Source organism: Equus caballus, chromosome 12 (genome assembly GCF_041296265.1).
Source record: "Equus caballus isolate H_3958 breed thoroughbred chromosome 12, TB-T2T, whole genome shotgun sequence".
Classification (NCBI taxonomy): domain Eukaryota; kingdom Metazoa; phylum Chordata; class Mammalia; order Perissodactyla; family Equidae; genus Equus; species Equus caballus.
The window spans coordinates 32,453,357-32,476,993 of record NC_091695.1 but is presented as its reverse complement, the minus strand read 5'-3'; the positions used below and the strand labels follow the sequence as shown (position 1 = coordinate 32,476,993).

Below are 23,637 nucleotides of genomic sequence, written 5' to 3'. Positions count from 1 at the left end.
GAGCCAGAGGCGGCGGGGCATGGGGAGAAGCTCCAGGAAGGGCCGGCGCTCAGGCACCAGCTCTCGATGGAGGGTGAACAGCACAGTGCATGCTGCCTGGGAGAGGTACTATGAAGGCCACAGAGAGGGCACTCCACCTCCAGGCCAGGTACCAGGAGTCACTCAAGGGTTAAAGAGGGAGGGACAGAGCCAGAGGCTCCTTTTGGCAAGGTCCCCCTGGATTCAAAGGGAACGGACTGGAGGATTAAAGGCCAGGCCATGGTGTGGGGGCACGAGCTGGCTGCCCGCACCCTCAGCTTAGTCATGTGGGGGCACCGTGAGCAGGTGGGCGCTACGGCGGGCATCCCACACTGGCAGCACCCTATTCTCCTATCTTCCAGCAACGCCACCTCTGCCCCACCCAGCACAGGGTTCCAGCAGGGCTGCTGATCTAGGACCCACCTCCCATCCCTGCCAGGGACAGCATGCCATCTTGGCCTTCTCAAGAACCAACTGCTCAGTGACGGGCCAGTAGTGGAACATGATGGGGGGGGTGGCTCAAGGTCCCCGTTTTCCATTGGATTACGAATTATAAGGCCACATCCAACACACCCGCCCAGAAGTCCAGAAGGACACGGCCGCCACACAGAGGGAACAGCAACACAAGGAGATGACCCTGGTGGTGATGAGACTGTGGACCTGAGGCCAGGCCTGCTGCCCCGGCCCACAGCTCTCCCCGCATCCTCGTCCCTTTATGCCTCAGCTGATATGAGTTAGTTCTCATCCCCTGCGACTCAATGATCTTTGAGGGCTAATGTCCAGGGAGAGAAGACGGGTGTGGGAACCAGGACAGTGGCCGCAGGGCCAGAGAAGGGATGGAATTCGGGGCTCAGCCGGGTATGGCCATGGACGGTGGTGGCAGGGGTGCTCCCGAGAGAGGGAGATGCGGAGACCCCGTGACGGAGCGAAGGAGAGCTGAGGCAGGCAGCTCAGTAACTCAGATCAGGAGAGAGCATGGGGATCCGTGTTAGCAGGCCCTGGGGACACAGGCAGGCACTAGGCACTGACGACACAACTGAGGAGAAAGGGCCAAGGACAGAGGCTCTGGAGCAGACACGTTCAAGAGGGGCTGAGGGAGGGGAGAGCTGCAGAGGGCTCCAGTGAAGCGAGGCCACGCGGGAGAGGCAGCTGGGTGCCGCAGGATGCGGATTCTAGAAGAGCGGGGTCAGCGCAAATGCAGCATGACCACGTGAGCTCCGGACCAGAAGCCATCCACTCGGTGTTCGCAGACCCCACTGGGGGGCTGCGGGCTGGCTGAGCAAGGGGGCCTCGTCCAGGAGCCCAGTGAGGACGGCCATTCTCGGTGAGAAGCAGGCCGTGTGCCCGGGAGCGTCCCCCAGCACCAGGAGGCTGCTCGCCAAGCCGCCCTCTGTGGATGGGCACCTAGCAGAGCTGAGGAGGGAGCCCACGCCGTCCGCGGTGGCGGCACTGCCCCAGGAGGGATGGCTTCAAGAAGCCAGAGACTCACTCAGAAACAACGGAAGACCCACCTCATAGACGGGGCTCGAAGGCGGCCTCTCCTGTGCCGGCTGAGGAGCAGGGGACGCGGGCGGGGTCTGCTTCCCGGCTCTGGCCTGCTCCTGTGATCGACAGACACGCAGCACTCAGAACACGCCTAGGACACTCTGGGTCACCAGGCCGCCTCCGCGGCAACACGGCTCCGGCAGAAAGAGCAGAGAGGACCAAGCACGGAGACCGAACACCAGCAGGTCTTAAGGGAAGTTTGCTCTGAAGTGAAGGTCACGCAGTCAGTCAAGTATTCTCAAGAACTAGGACCTCGGTGGCCCGTAATACTCCTGCTGCCACCACATAAGCCACAGGATTTACTCACTGTGCAGTCGGCAAGGCAACAGTACCACTACCCAGCTACAACCCCCGGCCCACCCAAACCCAACTCAGACTTTTAAAATGGACAGAATGTATTCTGCACGTAGTACGGACATGAATCTTTGGGGCTCAGAGCGAGGACTGTCATGGACAGAATACGGCCCCTAAACAAGCTGACATCCCAGGCCCCAGATGCTGTGAACACGTGACCTCACAGGGCAGAAGGGACCGCAGATGCGACGAAGTTAGGCATCTGAGATGGGAGACAATCCGGGATTATCTGGGTTGGCCCATGTCATCACGGGGTCTTACAAGAGGGGGACAGCCATGTGAGAGAGAGAGCAAAGCAGAGGGTGCAACGCGGACGGCCCCAGAAACTGGAGAAGGCCAGGGAACGTCGTCCTCTCCAGCCTCCAGAACGGACGCAGCCCTGCTGACCTGTTAGGACTTCTGCCCTCCAGCACTATAGACAGGAAATGAGTGTTGTTTTAAGCCACTAAACTTGTGGTCATTTGATCCAGCAGCTACAGGAACGAGTTCTGCCAGCTGGAAGGCTGGATTTTTCTCCAGGTTTCAGACGAGGAGACTGAGCTCCCGGAGAGGGTAAGTCACACACCCAGGGACGCATGCCGGCGACGGGCAGAAGCGGAATCTGAGCCCTCTCCTCCCCACCCCCCAGGAGAGTCCCAGCACCACAAGTCACTTGGACGCACCCACAAGTACTTGAGGCAGCAGAGCGCCTCCTCGAAGGGGCTGTGCCTGGGCTGGGCGGCCGGGCTGAAGGTGGGCTTGCAGAGAGACCGGGAACTGCAGAGGCACAGGGCCACGGATTCGTCTATGAATCACTTCTAGAAACATGTCTCCAGGCCACGGGCTCTAGGACAGCCCCTCTCAAAGGTGGCAGGGTATAGGCAGACTCCTTCCCAGAGGCGGGCTTCCAGGATCTGAGAGTCAGGCGTACGGGACCCAAGTCAAACTCTCCTCGCCTGCCAGGAGGGAGCACTCAGAAGACATGTGCTGTCGGGGAGCCGAGTGCTCCAGCGCCCTTCCACAGCCCAGGGGGTTCTGCTGGGAGCAGTACTGTGCCGACGGAGACTCGCTCTCACTGGGGAGGAGGAAGAGAGCAGACGGGTGGCAGGGGCTGGGGACAGAGAAGGACAACACACCCGAAGGGACAGCAGGAGAACCTCCAAAGGAGAGAGGTTAGGTGACGATGATCAAAAGTTTTCTTCTTCTCAAGCAGCCCATCCCTTCTGCATCTTGTGGATGCTGAGGCGACTTAGATGGCAGGGGTCAAACTTCTAAGGCAAAAAATGAGGAGGGCACTATTTGAAAAGAAGACCAAGATAGCAGGAAAAAATGCCTTGTAGTCTGTGAGCGTGTGTTCTGCAATGAAAGAAAGCTAACTTACAAGCAGCTTACTAAAAACTTGAAGGAGACATGTCTAAAAGTTTTCCAGCAATTAAGGAATAGTAAATGGTAACCGTAAAACTTGCTCTTATTCCGACTTCGCCGCACGTGGTAAGACAGCAGGGCTTATTTAACTCACGTCCTCCGCGTCGGCATTTTCTGTCTATTGCATGTTAATTTCCTCGATTATCCACGTTCTCAACATTCCCCCCCATGATTTCGGGCAGAACGTCCACAGAGCTAAACACACCTTTACGGTTTATCAATGTTGCATGCATGACTTCAGACTCTACCTCGTCACTACCCCAAAAAGAGTCATGATGAGTGTCTCCACCCCCATTTCATGGACCAGAACATGAGGCACAGAACAGCGAGCTCATCTGTCACGGGTCGCCCAGTTGGTAGGCGAGAACGTAGGGACCTGAGCCTTCAGACACCAGCCCCCCTAGGACAGGTTGAGGAAGGAGGAGCCCACCCCTCCGGCTCACCTCCCAGGCTCCCGCTCCTACCTTCTCTGGTGGGAAACACTACAAACACTCACAGGAAAAGGCAGCAGACCCAGGCTGCAGACCCCTGGACTAGAAGAGGCCCTCACACGAGCAATCACCTGAAAGGACAGACTGCGGCAGCCTGGACCAGGCCCAAGGAGGAGAAGGAGCGAAGGAGAGAGTGCCTACTCCAGCTCACGCACAGGCGCTACAACACATCCCTCGGGTCACAGCCAGGGCCGACCGCGTCCAGGGGCACCAGCGAGCGTGTCTGAGCAGCAGGTGCCACAGGACCCTCCCAGAACGCGGTTCCAGCAGCGAGAAGGGCCCTCGCACACGTGCAGTTAACCCAGCTCTACTTTGGGAGGCACCCACCAAAGCAGATCCCCACGGCCGGAGAGCACAACACGCAGTGTGGGAAAGCTGCCTCTGACCCTCTGCAGGAATAAAGAGGATCTTCCCTCAAAAGGCAAGTCAATTTCTTTCCTGAAAATACACAGGAACGACTCTGCTCCCCATTCAGCTCCATCTCTCCACTCATGCTCCATCTGCTCCCGGTGCACATTCTGCCAACTACCCTTTTTTTTGAGGAAGATTAGCCCTGAGCTAACATTGGCCACCAATCCTCCTCGTTTTGCTGAGGAAGACTGGCCCTGAGCGCACATCCGTGCCCATCTTCCTCCACTTTATATGTGGGACGCCTGCCACAGCATGGCTTGCCAAGTGGTGCCATGTCTGCACCCGGGATCTGAACCAGCAAACCCCGGGCTGCCGAAGCAGAACGTGCGAACTCAACTGCTGTGCTACTGGGCCAGCCCCCCAACTACCCTTTGCCCTGAGCATTTTCCTGGGACAACCAAAGAGCGTGGAATTTCCTCCTGGAAAAACCACAGTGCCGGTAGGGGGTCCGCCAGGACTCACCTGCTTCGACAGGGACAGTCTTCTGATACGTGGAGGCCACCTTGGCGACATCCTCAAGGGTTGAAGCATTCTACCGAGACAGGAAAGGAACATCAGGAAGGCACTGTTCTCTGCTCCTCACACCCCGTGACGGCTGCCACCTCACCCAGACGGCAAAGCCTGCCCTCGACCTTCCCAAAGAGCCCACCGGGGAGCCCAAAGCTTTCGTATCTCCTTCTCTGTTCTGCAAGTTAACTGAGGCATGAAAAGGGTTACGACACACACTTGCTGGTGACGACGTGGGTCAGCGTGAGAAGAAAAAGTACACGCGTGAGGAGGGATGGACAGGCGGAGCACAGAGGATTTCTAGGGCAGTGAAAATACTCTGTAGGGCAGTGCAAGAGGGACACATGTCCTTACGCACGTGTGCAAAGCCACAGAACGTCCAGCACCAAGAGTGGACGCTAAAGTCAACCGTGGACTCTGGTGACGACGACCTGTCAGCGCAGGCTCGCGGACTGTACCCAACGTCCCAGCTGGCGGAGGATGCTGATGGTGGCGGAGGTTGTGCGTGGTGGGGGCGGGGGGCATATGGGAAATCTCTGTACCATCCTCTCAAATTTGCTAAAACTGCTCCAAAAAAAAAGAGTAGGAAAAAACCCAAAAGCATATCTACACCTGCGCAATCAGAAACCAGGTGCGGGTTCTGCACTAGCCCTCGCCCCGGGAGGGGGCACAGTGCCGCAAGCCTCGCCTGGCCTGACCGTCCACATCCCCCACAAGCGTGAGTACGGGGGCCCAATTCTGTCAGACGACACTTTGAGCGACAGCTGCTCCTTCAAGGCTGATGCTGACGCAGACACTGATGCAGACAGGCTCTGGGAACCACGGGCCATCCTCAGTTTCTTCGTGAGCAACCACTTCCCAGTGACACACCTGGGGCGTGGGACAGTCACTGCCTTCCTGACACAAATCAGGGGAGCAGGGCCCCGAGGACGTGGACCTGAAGTTAGGGGACGCACTCACGGGCCAGGCCCCCACCCTCCCCCAGAGCCCCGTTCTCCCTCCACAGCCACCCCGCTCGGCCAGAGCACGGCTGTCCGCCCACCCATCTGCCATGCCCAGCCACAGCCAGCCTGAGAGCCCGGCACCCGGGCCACCCTGGCCCCCCTGCCCCCCTCTCCGAGTGCGACCGCTCAGCTGCCCTGACCAAGCGCTCTCCCTTCCCAGACCACCCGCCCACCAGACCTGGCCTCTGCCACCTCTCTCCAGAACAATCTCTTCTCACACTCACTCCCTGCCCTGCCCCCCACCTCCGGATGTCCCATCAGGCTCCTGCCTGCCCTGTGGCTTCAGGGGTAGGGGCGTCAGCACCCTCCCCATGGGCCCCTCCTGTCGCCCCCATCTGCCCAGCCCAGCCAGTTCTCTGCCGTCACCTGGGGGCTTCCAGCAAACACGGCCCCCAACCTCTCATTCTTGCTTGCAGCGTCCCCACCACACCGCGCCCGACCTCCTCCACAGCACGCCCCCATCACCAAGACCCGCTTGCCGACTAGAAGCTTCTCCCTCTCACCGCCCTCCTCTACGCGGCGCCTGCTCCTCCCTCCCCTCGGTCCAGCCTGGCAACTCAAGGTCACGACCTCTCCCAGGTCCCACCTGCTGGACACCCCTCAACCCGTTTCCATCCCCTATAGGGACTTCACACCCGAATCCCTCCACACGCAGCTCACTGGGACCCCGCGCAGCTCCCTCACCTTCCTAAGCCTCAGGCCGCCAACTGTACAACGTGGATGCCGTCACACCACCAACAGGAACCACAGTCACCGTCAGACACAGGCTCACCCAACCTCTGCGCCAAGCCACCACGCTGCCTCAGTCGCAGGCCCCCTCGTCAGCCTCTACCGTCCACGGCTGCGTCTCAGTGACCCCACATTCTCCACCAGCACCACCTCACGGTCTCCCTCCACATGCCTGTCTACGGCCTGGGCTCCCCTACACGTTCTCGTCTCTTCCATCTTAAACAGAACCATCCCCTCGGCTGACCGCTGCCCAGCTCACAGGACCACAGTGGGCGGAGCGGGCCCAAGCTTGCCGACTCTACGACTGACCCTCCCCACACAGTGCGGGTCCCTGCAGGCCAGCTTCCCCCAACCTGCCCCGCAACACCCACAACAATGCCCTCACCAGGACTCCCGGGGCTACCACGTTGCTCGCCCAGACGTCGCCCCCACCAGCAGCACTGCTGGGCACAGGTGACCCCCCTGCCCCAAAGCTGTTTACCCTCAGACCCGCACCACCAGACCCTGTGGGCTCCCCCCACCTTGCTGGGTGCACTTCCCAGTCTCCTCTACCAGCCTGACTGCTGCCATCCCCAGGTGTGTCCCTGGGCCCGCTCACCACTCTGCAGGCTCTCCTCGCCTCCGACTTGACCCCGGCTCCGTCCACATCTGTGCAGTGGCCGTCTGCCTCTGGTCCAGCCGCACTCTCGTCCACCTGCCCTGCTGGGTAGCCCACCCCGGACACACCCACAGCCGACTCAGCTACCCACCCCTGCTCCTCCCAGGCGCCCCAGCTCAGCAGAGGCCCACCGCCCACCTGGGGCAGTCCTGCCTGCCCCTGCCAGCCCTTAAAGCCGGGGGCTTTACCTCCCGCCTCGCTGAGGTCAGTGCCGCTCTCCCTCTGCCACGAGCCCCTGCCCGAGCCAGCACCGCACCCTGCTCACACCGCTGAAGCCACCTCCTAACTAGGGCCACAGCCTCGCTGCTTCTCCGCAATCCACTTCCACACTGTGACCAGGGTCTTCTCAACACAGATCCCGTTTGTGTCACTTGCCTGCCAAACCCTTCGAGGGCCACTCAGGACTCATCTGATGAAGAACGAAACCTGACGTACGCAGTCTGCAGGGCTCCCCGAGATGGTCCCTCCCAGCTCCTCACCCCTCGGCCCTCCTCTACAGTGAGACCCTAACAGTCTTTGCGGCGTCACCCCCACCCCCGCACACACGCTATGCCCCTGCTCTCCAGGCTCCTGGCCCATCTTCCCGGCATGCTCCACCCGTCAAAGCTGAGCCCAGCCTCTCACTTCCCCAGGACCCTTCTGGCCCCTCAGCCTGAGCCCTGGGCCTGCCACATGCTCCCAGGGCCCATGCGTGGTCACGTGGTGGAGCCCCTGGGTGACGGCCTCTGTGTGGTCAGCTGTGAGCCTGACAGCAGCAGAACTCCGTGAGGACTGGCCCTGCTCTCCTTGACCACAGGCCGGGCACAGGACCAGGCAGGACGGCCTCCGTCTTTGCTCAGGAGATACAAGCCACACGTGTCCTCGTGTGGACAACTCCACACCTGCTCTAAGTGTAGACTCTGCTATGGCTGGACCGTACGCTAGAAAAACGGCCGTCTGATACACTTAAGACTGACTCTCAGAGATCCGACACCGTGTGACAAAGTCCCCAGTGAGAAACAAGCGTGTTCCCCCGGGACACCCGTGGGAGGCGGTGCTGTGGGCAGGACCTGCCTCTACACGGTCCCTGTCCCGTGGACCTTCCACCATGAACCATGATACAGATGTTCTAGACCCGCGCGCTCCCAGAGCCGCCGCCGCCACGCGTGCCTACTGAGCTCCTGACATGGACAGTGTGACCAAGGAGCTCAATTTCCAGCCGGTTTACCGCTAACTACTTTGGATTCAAACAGCCACACGTCCTCAAGGGTCTCGTGTTGGCCCCAGAGCCTAATGCCTGGCTTCCAAAGGTGGCCCCGCCACTTGCTGCTATGCTGTGGCCAAGCACTGAGCCTGCCTGGCCAGGGACCCCCAAATGCAAAAGGGGACAGGGCCAGTCTCTCCCCCACAGCACGACCATGTGGGGTACCGGAGAGGATGTCCGTGACCGGTAGACGAGGCCTGGCATACAGGTCAGCAATCGGCACCATCAGTGATGACACGTGCCCGACTTAAACGTTCGTGCTTCTGAAAACCTGAGCCACACCCCACCCCAGACCATCCACGGAGCCGTGCGCTGACACACCAAGAGCTCCACGAATTCCCGGACCTCCTAAATTCCCGAACACGGCAGCAGAAGACACTCAGGCCTGGATCTGGAATCCTTACCTTGTCCATCCGGTCCTTCTGGACCCCGTACTTTCCGCCGAATCCTTTGGAATAGTCTGCAAAGTGGCACAACACAACACTTACACTTAGGCTGAGGACCAGCGAGGTGCCCGGGGCAGAGGCATGCAAACAGATCCAGAAACAGCCCAAGAAGATGCACCCCGAGCAGAAAGAGACCAGAACTGCACCCCGCGCGGTCCTCACTTGCAAGCTGAGTTGGTTTCTACCCGTGGTGTTCAGCACACAGGCGGGGGAGAAGCAGAAAAGGGGTGTGCGCATGCGTCCCGCGCTCTCCTGAGGGACAGAGGGTGCCGTGTGGGCTGGCAGGCAGTGAGCCGAGGGCCCAGCACAGGCGCGGGGCAGCGTGCCACTCCAACAGCTCAGTCCTCCACCTGGCACCGCTCCCTCCCTACTAGGACTAGGCAGAGGCTCGAGGCACTGTTTTCTTGCTTTTTAAAAGAAAAAAAAAAAATTCCATGGGGAAATTCTACCAGCCAACTCTTAGGACGTAGCAACACAGATCTCCGTGACAGTCACACCGTCACACGGCCTTAAGGCCACGCAGAGCCAAGGCCGTCTCCGCGCAGGCTGCTGGATCAGCACCGGATCAGGTGCGTCCGCCGTCCCTCGCCTGAACACGGCCGTGTGTTCCCAACCAGGGGACGGAGCCTACGCTCTGCCCTGGCAAGGAGGACCGTCCTTGTCTTCCGCTCGTGTGTCCAGGTTCTAACGGCCAAGTCCGAATTTGGACAGCAATTAAATAACTGCTCTAAGGAGAAATGTGTTCACCGTGTGGACTCCCAACAGATACACCTAGAAATTTCCTGTGTCTTCTTAGCTTCCTGTACATACCGTTTAGCTCTGTGTGGGGAAGTTATACGTAGGTGGTGTCGTCAAAAAAACCAAAACAAACGAAAAACACCTCCCACCCCTGGTCAAAAAAACACCACCACGATGAAACAGAGACCACACAGAACACGGCTGCCCCTGCCCCTGCCCCCCGGTGACCCGCGCCTCTGGCTGAACTAAACATGGTTCTCCCCGTCTCAGAGGCAGTCAGGTGGCTTACTCAGTAGGTAAGTCACGGTCAACAGCAAGAGCTCCAGCAGAAGGCTGCTGGGAGACCAGGGACACCCCGCTCCAGGATGGAGCCACGTTATGGGTTTAGGGCAACACACCCTGCAAACTACGGCCATGTCTTGCCAAGCACAAACCCCATGGTGCCAGGGAACAAGTGAATGGGGGTGGGAGGAGTGCAGGCCACCATGGCTCCAGCATACACCTGGGTTTCAACGCCCGAGTGCCCCTCGAGGGCACAGAGGGTGCTGGCAAGGCTGAGGCTGGAAGTCTGTGCTAGAAGTGGCCGCACTGGAGGGGAGGCGGGGGCGGGGGGTGGTGAGCAACGGTGCCTTGCTGGGACTCGTGCTTGGCCAGCCTCTCCTTGTAATCAAACCCCACAGCACAGGAGTCCTGCCTCTCGGGCTGAACACCAAATCTGCCTCCGAAACCAGTCTTATAACCTGGAAATCCACAAGCAACAGTGAAGAAAACCGAGAGAGGAAACACAGTTCGGTTAGAATCGTGGGAGCATGGGCAAGAATCAAGTACATCGTTTAGAGAAAGGAAAAGCTCTGCCAGGCTCAGGGGCTGCAGAGCCAGCTCGCAGGCTCAGCAACAGTCAAAACTGGGCTCAAAGGTTAGAGGGCAAACTCAAACTCTTAACACTCCAGCCAAGATCAGAGACCGGGTTAGGAACTGTATTTCAAGTAATTCGGGAAAGCCACTCCATGCTTTGAGGTTTCTTTCTAGGTCCTACCCACGCTGCAGACAAGAGAACGCATCTCTGCGCATGTGAAGAAAGAGACACGTTATACACGAGGTTACTGCACGGCAACGCGTACCAGCCCCACCTCCATCTGTGCTGGCTGAAAGGACGGGGTGAGTCTGGGGCTCACTCAGAGGTCTCCCGTCCCCACGTGCTACTTTCCCAGGGACATGGTTCTGTCGTGGAAAGCACACACTCCCGGGCAGAGAGGAGGCATCCCCTTCCACAGCCTACAGCACGCTTTATCAGCACCAATTCATGGACTGGATCGCTGTCGGCCCTCTGGCCGCCCGCTGAGGGCAGAAAACAGCATTCCCAGAGCTGCTGCAGGCAGTGACCGGCGCTCCAGAAGCCCAGTGACATGGGGCCTTCTCGCGGGAGCCCTCCTGTGGGAGGGGACGGGGGTTCCTCACTCCTCTAGCTGAAGGGCTGTCTCAAATCACGGGAGGGCTACGACAACCTCCCACACTGAAGACACAACACCACTGCTACAGAGACACGGCAAAAACACGGCACAGTGACGGACCTGGGAAGGGAAATAAACTCGGGAAACGATCCCAAGTAGGAGATTCAAAATGAAGGTACCTTTTTGGGATTCGTGCAGCTGCAATTTCTCCTGGTGATCCCGGCCAAGAGCACATTTGTCTTGTCTGTCTGTCTGCACACCAAATTTTCCGTCAAACCCTTTCACGTAGTCTAATGGATTAGAAAAAGGACACAAACTGGTATTAACGGATAGCCCGGGCAACAGAGAGAAAACATGTTTTTCAATGCACGTCAATACACACAATTCGCTCAATTCATCCCTTCTCTCTCAGATCTTCGGTAAAACTTTAGGTAACACTCATCAAGAGGCCCTCCTCATACAGCGTCTGGAAACTGACCCCATCTGTAATCCCAGCGTTCCGAATAAACGCAGACGGGACCCCACAGAAGCAGCGCCAAGCGATGCAGCTTAAGCAGCAACCGGAGCCCCACAGTCCCACCACTTACACACGCGACACTATTAGCACAAGCGGCACTGCTGGGGTGTCAGAGCCAAAACAACTGGCAAGAGTCGATCTCTCATGTAACAGCTGTGTTTCTGCTTTGCTGTTTTAAAGCTGGCTGCTTAACTGAGAGATGTCCGTATTAAGGGCTGCTGGTTACGCTCCGTCTCTGCCTGCTGCTCTGGTTACCACCCGTCCCGTTAACGGTCACCGGCTGGAGAGCTGGTAAGATGCAGGCACCTGTCTGGGACTCGTGCTTCTCCGTTTTGCCTTGATACTCAAAGCCGACGGCACTTTTATCCACCTTGTCCTTGTCGATACCGTACTTGCTACCGAAGCCTTCGGAGTAATCTAAAAACAAGGAAAGCAGTTTACAGGCCAGCAACACAACCAGCGAGCAAGCTGTGGATTCCAGCAGGCTTCAAGAAAGTACTTTTAACACTCAATTAAAAAAAATATAAACCAAAAATCTTTTAAGCTCACTATAAGATCACTGATACAGAAAATATCTAAAAGTCTTGCTCATATGTAATAACAGGACTAGGAAGAGTCCTATAAAGACAGATTTATAACTGTAGCATCTTTCCTTCATTCCAAAAGACAGCATGGAGTAACAGTTTATTACAAAGCTTCTGGATCAGCACGAGCCGAGCAGCCGGCTTTTAATGGGTCCCTCTGCTTCATGGACCAGGCCAAGGAGAGGCATGCAGGGGTGCCTGCAAAGACAGGATAAACCTGGAACGCCCTCCAGAAACACACGCCCTCCAGAAACGCCAGTGGAATGGTTCCCTCTGCACTAAAGGAGGACTCCATCGTGGGCACGTCAACGCACGAGCGCGCGGAGCAAACCCCTTCCGCAAAGGCCTGGGGCTGCCGAGGAGCCTGCCTGCCCAGGCACTTGGGGCTGTGCCCCCGACCTCCCAGAGTGGCATTTCCTCTGCCCCAGAGGCCTCTTGGGGAGAAAGTCAGTGCAGACTGCAAGGCATCCAGCAGCAGGTGTGAGGAACTGGGTGCGCGTGGGGCAGAGGAGCACAGGTCTGCTCCAAGGAGGGAGGGAGAGAAGGCAGTGACAGCGACCCCGTGCCGCAGGCCACCTGCTGTAACGGAAGTGACGCCTGCGGCAAAGGGACACTGGGCTGGCCCACGGCCAGCTCCTCGCAGAAACGCCAAGCCAGTGGGGTTTCCAGTGCTGGGTTTTGGTTTTGTTCTTTAAAGAAACCTGGGATTTTTTTAAATACGTGAGCTCTCAGTTTTTATATGTTGGCAATCGTTTTAAAAAATCTAAATGTACAGGCCAAACAAAACAATGAGGAGAACCAACCGTTCGTGGCCTCTGCAGGAGGGGCTGAATCTAACGCCCTCCACCTACAGCCCTCGCTGGGTGACGGCAGTAAGCGACCCGCGAGGCCGCCACAGCGAAGGAAGCCAGCACGGCTTCTGAGGACAATCTGGCAATCTATCGAAATTTTAATTCAGTGTTCTCTGACCCAATTATATTTCTAGGAATTTACTCTTGAATAACCACTTACGTACATAAGACACAGGGAGAAGAATACTCATGCAGTCGACTTTTAACATCGAAAATTGAAAACAACCTAACTTGTACATTCCACAGAGGAATGGTTACGTAGACTACGGGATCTTCCCACCACAAGGACTGAGCAGTCACCAAAAACGCGACAGACCCCTACGCTGACCTGAACGGAACAACGGCCAAACGTTTGAGTTAAAAAACCGTGTAACTATAACGTGACCCGCCGTACACAGGGGAAACGCCCCAGTGCGCATGTCTGTAAGCGTGTGGGAAGCAGCGGCGAGGGGGCAGGCCGCGCGGTGGACCGGCTGCGGGGCGCCGCCCGGGCGGACCTTTCTGCGACTCGTGCTTCTCCGTCTTGCCCTGGTAGTCGAAGCCCACGGCGCTCTTGTCCACCCGGTCGGCCTGCACGCCATACTTGCCGCCGAAGCCGCTGGAGTAGTCTGTGGAGACACGCAGCAGTGGGCATGGGAGCAGATAGGAGCTAACCCGGCGCTTGGTTGAACCAGAACAGAAACGACTCGCGGTGTGACTCAGCAAGAGATCAAGCACACATTCTAAAACACACGAGCCACCCACTGTCACCCACGCGTGACGCTCGACTCAGTCTACAGCGTCCCTTTCACCTGTTAGGGGCACTTCGTTCCTGATGGCAGACGTGAACTGCGTTCCCACCTCGGAAGTTCACCGTTCAGACACTTTCTGAGCACCGACTGCACGGCAGCGAGCAAAGGTCTGAATCACCACTTACATACACTCAAAAGTGTTTCAAGAATAAGTCTAACAAGATGCTTCCACTACAAGTCAGCTGTGGGGCGGGAACGGGGTGGGGGTAACTTCCAGTTCCTGGGGGGCAGAGGATCAAAACCAACTCTGCATCCCTTTGGCTCCTTCTTCCAGCGGGTCTGAAAGTTGCCTCTAGGACTCTGCCCGGCTCCCTGAGCATCTGGGAGCACTTTTCCAACCAGAGGAGAGTCAGGACTGCGCCAGGGGCTCAGCCGCGCTCAGCCACGGGCAGGGGGGCCCACCGACCCACAGCCCTGGGATCTCAGCCCTCGCCAGCCGCCAGCCGGCGCCCGGCTGAATCCCGCGGTCAGGGCCTGGGGGATTAGCCAGGCAGAGCGCCGCGGGGCCCAGGCAGCCCCGCGCCAAGCGGAGCGCCCGGGGAGGGCGCACTCAGTGGGGATGCCGCCAGCGCTGCGATCAGCGGGGAACGGAACCCCCCCCATCCCACCCCCGCCCCCAGGCCCGACACGTCCACAAACTGCGGGCGGAGGAAGCCCCGCACCCGCTCCAGGGAGGCCGCCCGCGGGGATCGAGTTCCTGGTGCAACACTCAGGCGATTCCAACAGAGGAACCAAAAACCCAGAAGCACCTTTCTGCTGATTTCCAACACAGCCAGAAGAAGAGGGATGGCTCCAAATTTAGAGCCTCTCGGCCGTCTGCAGCTGCGCGTGTCGCTGCATTTCCAGTGACCTGATTGCTAAACCTCCCTGTAGGTGCGGGCCGGGCCGCAGGAGCCGCGGCTGCGACGGCCCCGCCCGGGCGCCAGGGAGACCCCGGCCCCTCTCGGTCCTTCCCCGCAGGGCCCCACTCCTACCTCGCCCCGCATGGACCCAAGCCCCTCCCCGTCGGCCCTCCAACCCCTTCCCCTAAACCCCAGGGCCCTGATCCCGTCGCCCCCGATCCCGGACCCCTCCCCGCAGGGCCCCTCTCCTACCTCGCCCCGCTTGGACCCCAGCCCCTTCCCCTCGGCCCTCCACGCCCCTCCCCTAAACCCCTGGGCCCTGAGCCCCTCCCCCCGGACCCCACCCCCTCCCAGCATGGCCTCTCTCGCACCTCGCCCCCCTCCGACCCTCGGCCCCTCCACTCTCTCTTCTCCTAGCCCCCGGGTCCCGGGCACCCTCTCAGACCCCAGACCCCCTCCCCGTCTGGCCCTCTCCTCCCCTTCCTCCCTGCAGCCCCGGCCCCTCCCCTTCGGACCCCTGAACCTCAGAACTGCCCCTTCCTCCCCGACACCAGGCCCTCCCCACCGCTCGGCGCCCCGCCCCTCACCCCGCGGCCCCCCGGCCCCCACCCCTCGGCCCCCGGCCCCGGCTCCCCGGCCTGGGGAAGCCTCGCCCGCGCTCCCCCCGCGGCCGACCCGAAACCGCGAGCGGAAGAGCGGCTAGACCGCTGCGGCCGCCGCTTCCTTCCCTTTTCGGGGCCCGGGGGCGCCCCACGAGCGCCGCGGAGGGGCCGGCCCCCCCCGCCCGGCGGAAGCCGCTCTCGCTCACCGCCGCCTCGCTCCGTCCGGCCCCACTCGACTCCGACTCCGGCTCCGGCCCCGGCCCCGGCCCCTGCCGCTCCGCGCCCGCCGCTCCCAGGCGCCCGGCTCCACTTCCGCTTCCGCGGGCGGGGGCGGGGCCTCATCCGGGTCCCGGAAAGGCCCCGCCCCTCCCCGGCACGTCCCGCCCCTCGCCCGGCCGCCTCCCTCGCGCGCGTGCGCGGGCAGCGCAGGCCGAGCTCCGCCGGGGTGCGAGCCTGCAAAGCGTGTCTGGAAACAGTCTGTTCCTACACGCAGAGTCAATGTACGGAGCGCCCACCGTGTGCGCACGAGAGTGTGCTCAGATGCAGACGATCCCAGGTGAGACTCGAGGATTGACAACTCTGCCCGGGGTGAGAAAGGGAAAATGAGCCAGCCCTGGGGGTCAGTGCCCAGTGCATGAGCCCTGAGGACTCACAAGAGGTGAATTTGACCGCCAGTCAGCTGGAGGGACGAGCGTCTTCATCATCCACCCCTCCATCCATCCATCCATCCATCCATCACCCATACATCTATCCGTCCATCTGTTCTCTATTCATCCATCCATCATCCATCCATTCATTCATCATCCATCCATCCATCATCCCTTTTCTTCCATCCACCCTCCATTCTATCCGCCCATCCATCCGTCATCCATCTGTCCACCCAGCCTCCATTCATCCACCCATCCTTCTATCCATCCCTCACCCACACATCCATCCATCCATCATCCATCTTCTCTATCCACCCATCCACCCTCCATTTACCCATCCCACCATCCATCTATCCATCATCCATCCATTCATCATCCATTCTTCTGTCCATCCAGAGAAGGTCAGGTATGCATCAGAGATAGAAGGTCAGCAGAATAAACACAGCCCTTGCCTTCAGGAACCTTCCAGCCTAGAAGGGGAATCAGGCGTTAATCACATAGATAGATAATTAGGAAAAAAGATAAATGCTGTGAGGAAGAAGTCAAAGGTGTCATGAAATTATACTGGGGAAAAGGTGGGACATGAAGTCATCCAAGAGATCAGACAAGGTTTCTTTGAGCAATTCACCTTTGTGCCAAGATCTGAAGGCCAAATAGAAGTAAACCAGGTAAGGAGCGAAGAATTTTCCAGGTGAGAAAACAGCACGTGCACAGGCCCTGGGATCGGAAAGGTCTTGCCACAGAGGAACTGAAGGCAGTTCAGTGTAGCGGAAGTGTGGTGATGGAGCAGGGAAGTGGGGTGGGATGGGGCCGGGTCATGGAGAGGTTGGAAGGGCACAGCAAGGACCTTGGTCTTTATTCTAAAAGAAATGGGAAGTCCTTGGAGGAAGTTAAACAGAGAAGAGACATCATGCAGTTTGGACGGTAGTGAAATCCCTCTAACAGCTGTGTGGAGAACGGATGGGAAGAGGGCCAGGCAGGAGCTCGGACAGCCAGTTCAGGCAGACTGGTGGTGGCGGGTAAGAGGGAGAGAAGCAAGTAGATACAAGAGACATTGAGAAAGTTAAATTGTCAGGCTTGAGGATGGATGGGGCTGTGGGGTGGGGAAGGAGATGTCAGGTGTCAGAGGATAATTTTTTTCAAAAAGAAAATTATTTTCATGCGTATATAAAATGAACACATCAAAGATTTTATTTACCTTAATAACGAATGAAGTGATAAAATGTTACAACTTATTCAAAGGAGAAGTCAAAGGAATGCCGAAACGAACTTGCAAAAACTGGTCTGCCCGTAGGGCAACAGTCACTCATATGTCACTGGACACAGCTAATTTGAGCTTCTATAGACAAGAATTACTTGCACTGCTGTCTGTTTTCCAGAGGTGTGAAATAGATTAGGCAAGAACAGAGGCACACATCCCACGGAATGAGATGATCATCGGAGGCTCCGGCGTTCTGTTGAAAGAATATCCAGTGATAAGTTGTGCCCATGCTGAAGTCTGAAATTTTTCCTTACAAAAGGGTGACTCTGAGCATCTGAGTAGGCGCCTAGATGGGGAAACGGGCAGCGGTGGGGCAGAGAGGCATCAAGATGGAGTGGGGAGAGTAAGAATAGAGTTTTGGACTTGGTCCATTGGAGGGGCCGTGGCACGTCGAGGTGAGGTCCAAGAAGTGATGCTGGAGACGTGGCTTGAGTTGGGGCTTTGAGAGTAAGCAGGATGAGGTCATAAAAGGTAGGAAGGCGTCCCGGGAAGAGGAAGAAATTCAAGCAAAGGCGCAGAGATGGAAGAGAATGGGAAACATCGAGGTCAGACTGATAGAAGTGTTTTCACGCCCATCGCTACTACACACAGTGAGCGGAGCGGGCGGTGACGTGTCCAGCTCCCCATCTGCGCAGCTAGCACCTGCACCCTGGAGCTGTAATATGGCGACCGCATGTCGTTGGATTAGCCCAGGGCCTGGCACACAGAAAGTGCCCCGTAAGTGTTGCCCCTTAGTTGGCTGTAAGGGGAACCGAAAGCCCGCGAGGCAGGCAGGCAGGGTAAGGTATCTGCATTTTACTAAAGCAGAGATGCAGGAGATCAGAGAGGCTGGGTGCCCTACCTGAAGCCACATAGCAAGTGGGCGAGACCCCAGTTGGGACCCACACCTGTGGTCTGGGAGACATTATTCAGAGCACCCTCTTTCAATGGGAAAACTGTGGATACCTCAATTCTGCCTCAGGTTTCCCCACCTTTCCTTCCATGACCTGCCGTCCAACTTGCGGAGGGAGCCTCAGCCTGAGCCCCAGGGAGCATCCCGAGACCTAGGCCTCAGCCAATCAGCTCACTGCACTCCTCTAACGCTGATTGGCTCAGGAGCAAGCACGTGCTTCAACCGGGTCCAATGGGACTTGGCGGAGGCTTCCAGGAGACCCGGAAGTTGTGTTCTCCCGGCAGCTAGGGCGGGATGGAGGCCCGCCGGCGGTCCACGTGTCTCCTAGCTGAGCTGAGCGCCCGCGGGGGCGGAGGAGCCGGGCCTGGACGGCGCCTGCGGTCCCCAAGGCCGGGTCCTCCTTACTCCCTTCCCTTCCACGAGCCAGCACGTTCCCTGGCCGCCCCTGCCATGATGGTCCTAACGGAATACAAAGGGGACAGTGCGAGAGGCAGGGACGATGAGCGGGGACATCTCTGGGATGCGCCGGGGACCCGGTCCCTGCGGCCCGGATGCCTGTAGGGCTATGTGCACTTCCAGGGGCTGCTGGACCCAGTTACCGTGGTCTAGGATTTATACAACAACCGAAAGTTATTCTCTCCCCATCTGGAGATCGGAAATTGGAAACCGAGGTGTGGGCAGGCGTGCATCCCTCCTGGACGCTGGCGGGGAGAAAGCTTTCCTGTCTCTTCCAGCTTCCGGTGGCTGCCGGCTAGCCTTGGCTTGCGGCTGCATCGTCCAGGCGCTGCCTCTGGCTGCACGTGACCTTCTCTTCTCCTCTGTGTGTCCCTCTGAAGCCCCCACTGCCTCTCTCTCAGAAGGAGACACGGGACTGCATTTCGTGCCCCCGGGAGAATCCAGGATAACTCCTCAAGTCTTTAACTGAACCCTCTCTGTGGCCGTATGAAGTAATATCCCAACGCAAGGGATCAGGAAGTGGACACATCTTTTTAGAGGCCACCATCAGCCCACCACAAAGGCCTACGAAAGGGCTTTATTTTAAAAGCAGAAGAAGAAAATTAACATTTAGGTTGGAGAAAGTATGTATGTTGTATAAATGTGATGTTACTGGAGTCATCTTTGTATCAATGCTATTGTAAAATATAATGTTTTTTCCCCGTAGAGGAAGGAGCCCACAAAGGCAGAAGTGCCTAGGGCCCCTGAAAATCAGAATTCCCACCTGTTCACAAGGAACCTGAATACGAAAGCCAGGTGATTAAAAAGAGTCTGGAGAAGGCTCCAGAAGGAGGTTTCTTTTCTTTTCTTTTCTTTTTTTGGAGAAAGATTAGCCCTGAGCTAACATTTGCCACCAATCCTCCTCTTTTTTGCTGAGGAAGACTGGCCCTGAGCTCACATCCGTGCCCATCTTCCTCTACTTTCTATGTGGGATGCTTGCCACAGCATGGCGTGCCAAGCGGTGCCATTCCGCACCCGGGATCCGAACCGGCGAACCCCAGGCCTCCGAAGCAGAACGTGCGAACTTAACTGCTGCGCCACCGGGCCGGCCCCCAGAAGGCGGTTTCTTGACTGAGTGACTGGGAAGAATGAGGGGTTTTAGGCTAAATGAGGAAGTCAGAACTGGAAGGAGGGGAGCTAACACTGGGGAGGCAGCCTGCGGGCCACGTGGCTTCTGCCCCTCTGGAGAGCGTGTGGCCCAGACCATCTGGCCACATAGCGATTGTGGATACAAGGCAATCCTTTTAATACAGGATGGTTCATTTTTCCCTGGAAATAGCTTTATGAGTTGAAAATTATTTTTAAGAGCATCTTATTGAGATGTAATTTACATAAAATAGAGTACACTCAAAGTGTACAATTCTGTGGTTTTTAATATAGTCACAGGGTGGTGCAACCATCACCACGACCTAATTTTAGAACATTTTCATCCCCCCCAAAGAAGCCCACCTCGTTAGCAGTCAACCCCTGTGCCCCGCTTCCCCCCGCCCCCGCAAGCAGCCACTCATTACTTTCTCTCTGTGAGGTGGGTATTGTTGCTTCCGTTTCCCAGATGAGGACAGCCAGAGCTCACTGGGGCTTTCAGCGGGAGGGGGGCGTGAGCCGTTTGTGACACCCAGACCCCTCCAGCCTCTCTGTGGAGAACAGACTGCTTCAGAGTCACTCCGGCAATAAGGCGAAAGGCGGGGCCCGTCTCCCCTTTGACACACCGTGTCGGGAGAGTGTGTGGCAGAGACTGGCTGGCTGGCCAAGTAGCAAGACAGATACAACGTCAAATTTGGAAAGCGAAAAGGTTTAGCCGTGCTCAAAAACAAGTTGAATGTCTCTACGGACCAGAAGTGAATAGAAATGTGACGTGGGGGGCTGAGGCTGCAGGCCTGCTGGGCCCGGGGTGCCCACCCTGGTCCAAGAAGCCGAAAAGGCAAATGCAGTGAGGACAACGTGCCCAGCCCACAACAGGACCCGAGTGGGCCAGCCCCTGTGGCATCCACACCACCACGCGGGGCGGGATAACTCAGTGTGGCAGAGAGTGGATCCCCTGCCCTCCTTCTGGACTCACTGGGCCTCTGGCTGCCCAGCTCCACATCTTCCAGCTTCTCTAGGTGACGGGTGCGGCCACATAGCCAGGATCTCACAATGGAACATCAGAGAGGAGGATATGCACCGCTTTCTGGCCTGGCCCGTAAAAACGCCCGCACGGCTTCCCCCTTACCGTAGGCTGGGATGACGACAAAGACGGATCCGTGCCCGTTGCTGCTGAGACAAATTACAACCAAGGTCGTGGCTGAAAAAATGCAGATACTTACAGTTCTGGAGGCCGGAAGTCTGAAATCAGTTTCGTTGGGCCAAAGTCAAGGCCAAAGAGAGACCCCAAGGAAGAGCCCCCTGCCCCTTCCAGCTTCTGAAGGCCACCTGTACCTGCATTCCGTGCCTCGGGGCCTCTTGCTCGAGTCACTGAGACTCAGGCTTGTGTTGTCACATCTACTTCCTCTCTGTGGTGGAATCTCTCACTGCCTCCCTGTTGTGGGGACCTTGTGATCACACTCAGGACCCAACCGGATAATCCAGGAGAATCTCCAGAGTCCCTTTTTCCATATAAGGTAATATTCACGTGTTCTGACGATTGCCGAATGGACATTCTTGGGGGCCGTTATTCAGCCAGCCACATTAAGGTGACAGGTAGACCTTGGAAGCCATGTGCTGGAGACGGCAGAGCCCCCACTAGCCTGGGTCCCTGCGAGACTGAACGGAACAGATCTTCCTTACCATCCCCTCCTCCTCCTCTGTCTGACCGGGAACATACACCCTGGCCTGTTGCATGAGATGGAAATGAAATCCTGTGTTTAAGACATGATCTGCGCAGTCAATTTGTTACAGGTGTCTGGCCCACCCCAATACAGAGAGCTTGGAGGCGAGTGCAGAACAGGAAGACGGGCAGGGCCCCACACCGAGGGAGGAAGAGAAAAGCAAAACAAAACACTTCCCACTTGTTATAAACCAATGTTGCCGCAATTAAAAAAAATAAAGTAGGGGCTGGCCCCGTGGCCGAGTGGTTAAGTTCTCACGCTCCGCTGCAGGCGGCCCAGCGTTTCGTTGGTTCGAATCCTGGGTGCGGACATGGCACTGCTCATCAAACCACGCTGAGGCAGTGTCCCACATGCCACAACTAGAAGGACCCACAACGAAAAATATACAAATATGCACTGGGGGGGGTCTTTGGGGAGAAAAAGGAAAAAAAAAATCTTTTTTAAAAAAATAAAGTAAAAAATATTTTAAGAAACACTTCCCACTTAAAAGGGAAAAGAGTTAGAGGGAGAAAACTCCCCAGGCTCTTGCTCTCTGGAGTCATGTTTACCATGGAATTATTCCCCTGCTAATTTTTCATGCCCCACTTTGCCATGTCCCTTCTAATTCAATTCCACACTTCCTCATGGTCCTACTATGATCTCATGATTATAGCTTTTCTTTTAATGAACTTGGAATCATTTGTGGTGGAAAGGACCTAGTGATCATCTGTTTCAATACCATTAATTTCCAGGTGGGGACTAGAAGCCAGTGGATCTAAGAGATTTGCCCAAGATGACACAGCTGGCTGGTAATATAACCTGACAACAGTAAATTAGATATGTGGACACTTTTACAAAGCACTTTCATTTTAGACAAATACATACATGCACTTTCTCAAATACCTAACCTGAATCAATCATCTCAGCAGTCCTATGAGGCATACATGGTGTGATTTACTATGCATAAGTGAGGAAATCACAGCAAAAAGGAATACAATAAAACTAATTCATGATAGAGCCATGACTTATTGTGGTTAATACCATGGGCATTGGTGTCAGCCAATCTGGGTGGAATTCCAGCTTTCCATTTATTGGTTGTGTGACCTTGAGCAAATTAACCTCTCCAAGCCTAAGTATATATCACCTATTAAATGGGGCTAATAATAGTAGCTACTTCATACAGCAGTTTTTCATAGAATCAAATCAGATAATGCTCATAAAGCACTTAGCCTGTGAGGTACACAGCATGCCTCCCATTAATAGCAGGTTTAATTTGTGTGTTCTGAATTGGAGTTCTTTACAACATATTATGCTGCATTACTAATCCTTCATTAAAAAATATCTGTTTAAGATCATTCTCACAAACGTTTCTTGTCTTTTTTTTTTTTTTTTTTTTTGGTGGAGATCATCTACCCTGCCATTACTAGGGAAACAGAGATGTTTTAGGAAGGTCTCATTCTTGGTTTGCTCTATTTCAGTTAATATTAATTCTAGAGAGAGAGTGGTGGGTGGGGCAATGAGTTAATTATTTAATTTAACTCTTCCTAATAGGTTAGTAGTCAGATATTCCCACAAGTAAGAACTGTAATAGATTAATCTTTTAAATTGAACAGATTCTTAAGATGTTTTTAAAAATATAACACCAAAAGTATAGAATTAGGGCACCCATTCAAACCATGGAGAGCATGTTTCTGGTCAATAAGAAGCATCTATGCTCCACAAATTAAATTTTGTGAGACTTAAGATGAATTGTGGCTACTCTGGGAAGAACATGGAAGACCTCAATATGCTCAAAGCTTCTATCTGTAAAATGTGGATAATTTCTCAACTGCCAACTTCATATGGTAATAGAAAAAAATCACATCCATGCAATTTAACTATATGAAGTGTAGAGTATTGTATAAATACTAATGTAATATATGTGAAGCTTACTATTTAAATTCTCCTCTAGGGGCCAGCCCTCTGGCCGAGTGGTTAAGTTTGTGCACTCCGATGTGGCAGCCCAGGCTTTTGCTGGTTTGGATCCTGGGCATGGACGTGGCACCACTCATCAGGCCACGTTGAGGTGGCGTCCCACGTGCCACAACTGGAAGGACCCACAACTGAAATATACAACTATGTACTGGGGGGATTTGGGGAAAAAAGCAGAAAGAATAAAATATAGATTGGCAACAGTTGTTAGCTTAGGTTCCAATCTTTAAAAAAGTAAAAAGTAAAAAAATTCTCCTCTAAAAGTATATGTCCATTTAAATGTTCTTTAAATTCTCTTAGTTGGACTGGAGTCTACATCATACCCCCAAGTAAACTGGCTTTGCTGCTCCCTGGTCAAACTTAAGGTCCAGGAATATTTGGGAGACTCAGATCTCTGGG

At 56.1% G+C, this 23,637-nt stretch overlaps 2 protein-coding genes and 1 long non-coding RNA gene across 4 annotated transcripts in view; 1 reads left to right on the top strand and 2 right to left on the bottom strand.

Annotated features, from left to right (window-relative positions):
- Window positions 1-5,366, bottom strand: part of LOC138916685 (liprin-alpha-1-like) — a 122,648-nt gene extending 117,282 nt beyond the window's left edge. The window contains exons 1-3 of the mRNA XM_070229823.1: window positions 5,089-5,366; window positions 4,686-4,755; window positions 1,530-1,619 (exon numbers count right to left, since the gene is read on the bottom strand). Coding sequence (XP_070085924.1) covers window positions 1,530-1,619; window positions 4,686-4,755; window positions 5,089-5,255 — 327 coding nt within the window. The 5' untranslated portion in view covers window positions 5,256-5,366. The remainder of the gene's footprint in view (window positions 1-1,529; window positions 1,620-4,685; window positions 4,756-5,088) is intronic.
- Window positions 5,367-8,493: 3,127 nt separating this feature from the next.
- On the bottom strand, window positions 8,494-15,543 carry LOC138916683 (src substrate cortactin-like). Of its 2 annotated transcripts, none has more exons than XM_070229820.1 (5): window positions 15,393-15,543; window positions 13,449-13,559; window positions 11,823-11,933; window positions 11,179-11,289; window positions 8,494-8,824 (listed from the first exon to the last, which is right to left on the bottom strand). In XM_070229820.1, exons 1-5 carry the CDS (start codon window positions 15,526-15,528, stop codon window positions 8,574-8,576), a joined length of 720 nt encoding a protein of 239 aa, XP_070085921.1. In that variant the 5' UTR covers window positions 15,529-15,543; the 3' UTR covers window positions 8,494-8,573. The 2 variants fall into 2 exon arrangements, with proteins under 2 accessions (XP_070085921.1, XP_070085922.1); XM_070229821.1 differs by lacking the exon at window positions 8,494-8,824 and adding an exon at window positions 9,981-10,288.
- A 25-nt stretch (window positions 15,544-15,568) lies between these two features.
- On the top strand, window positions 15,569-22,632 carry LOC138916687 (uncharacterized). The gene is made up of 2 exons (XR_011424005.1): window positions 15,569-15,742; window positions 17,213-22,632. It is a non-coding gene; the product is annotated as an uncharacterized lncRNA (long non-coding RNA).
- Window positions 22,633-23,637: the final 1,005 nt, after the last annotated feature.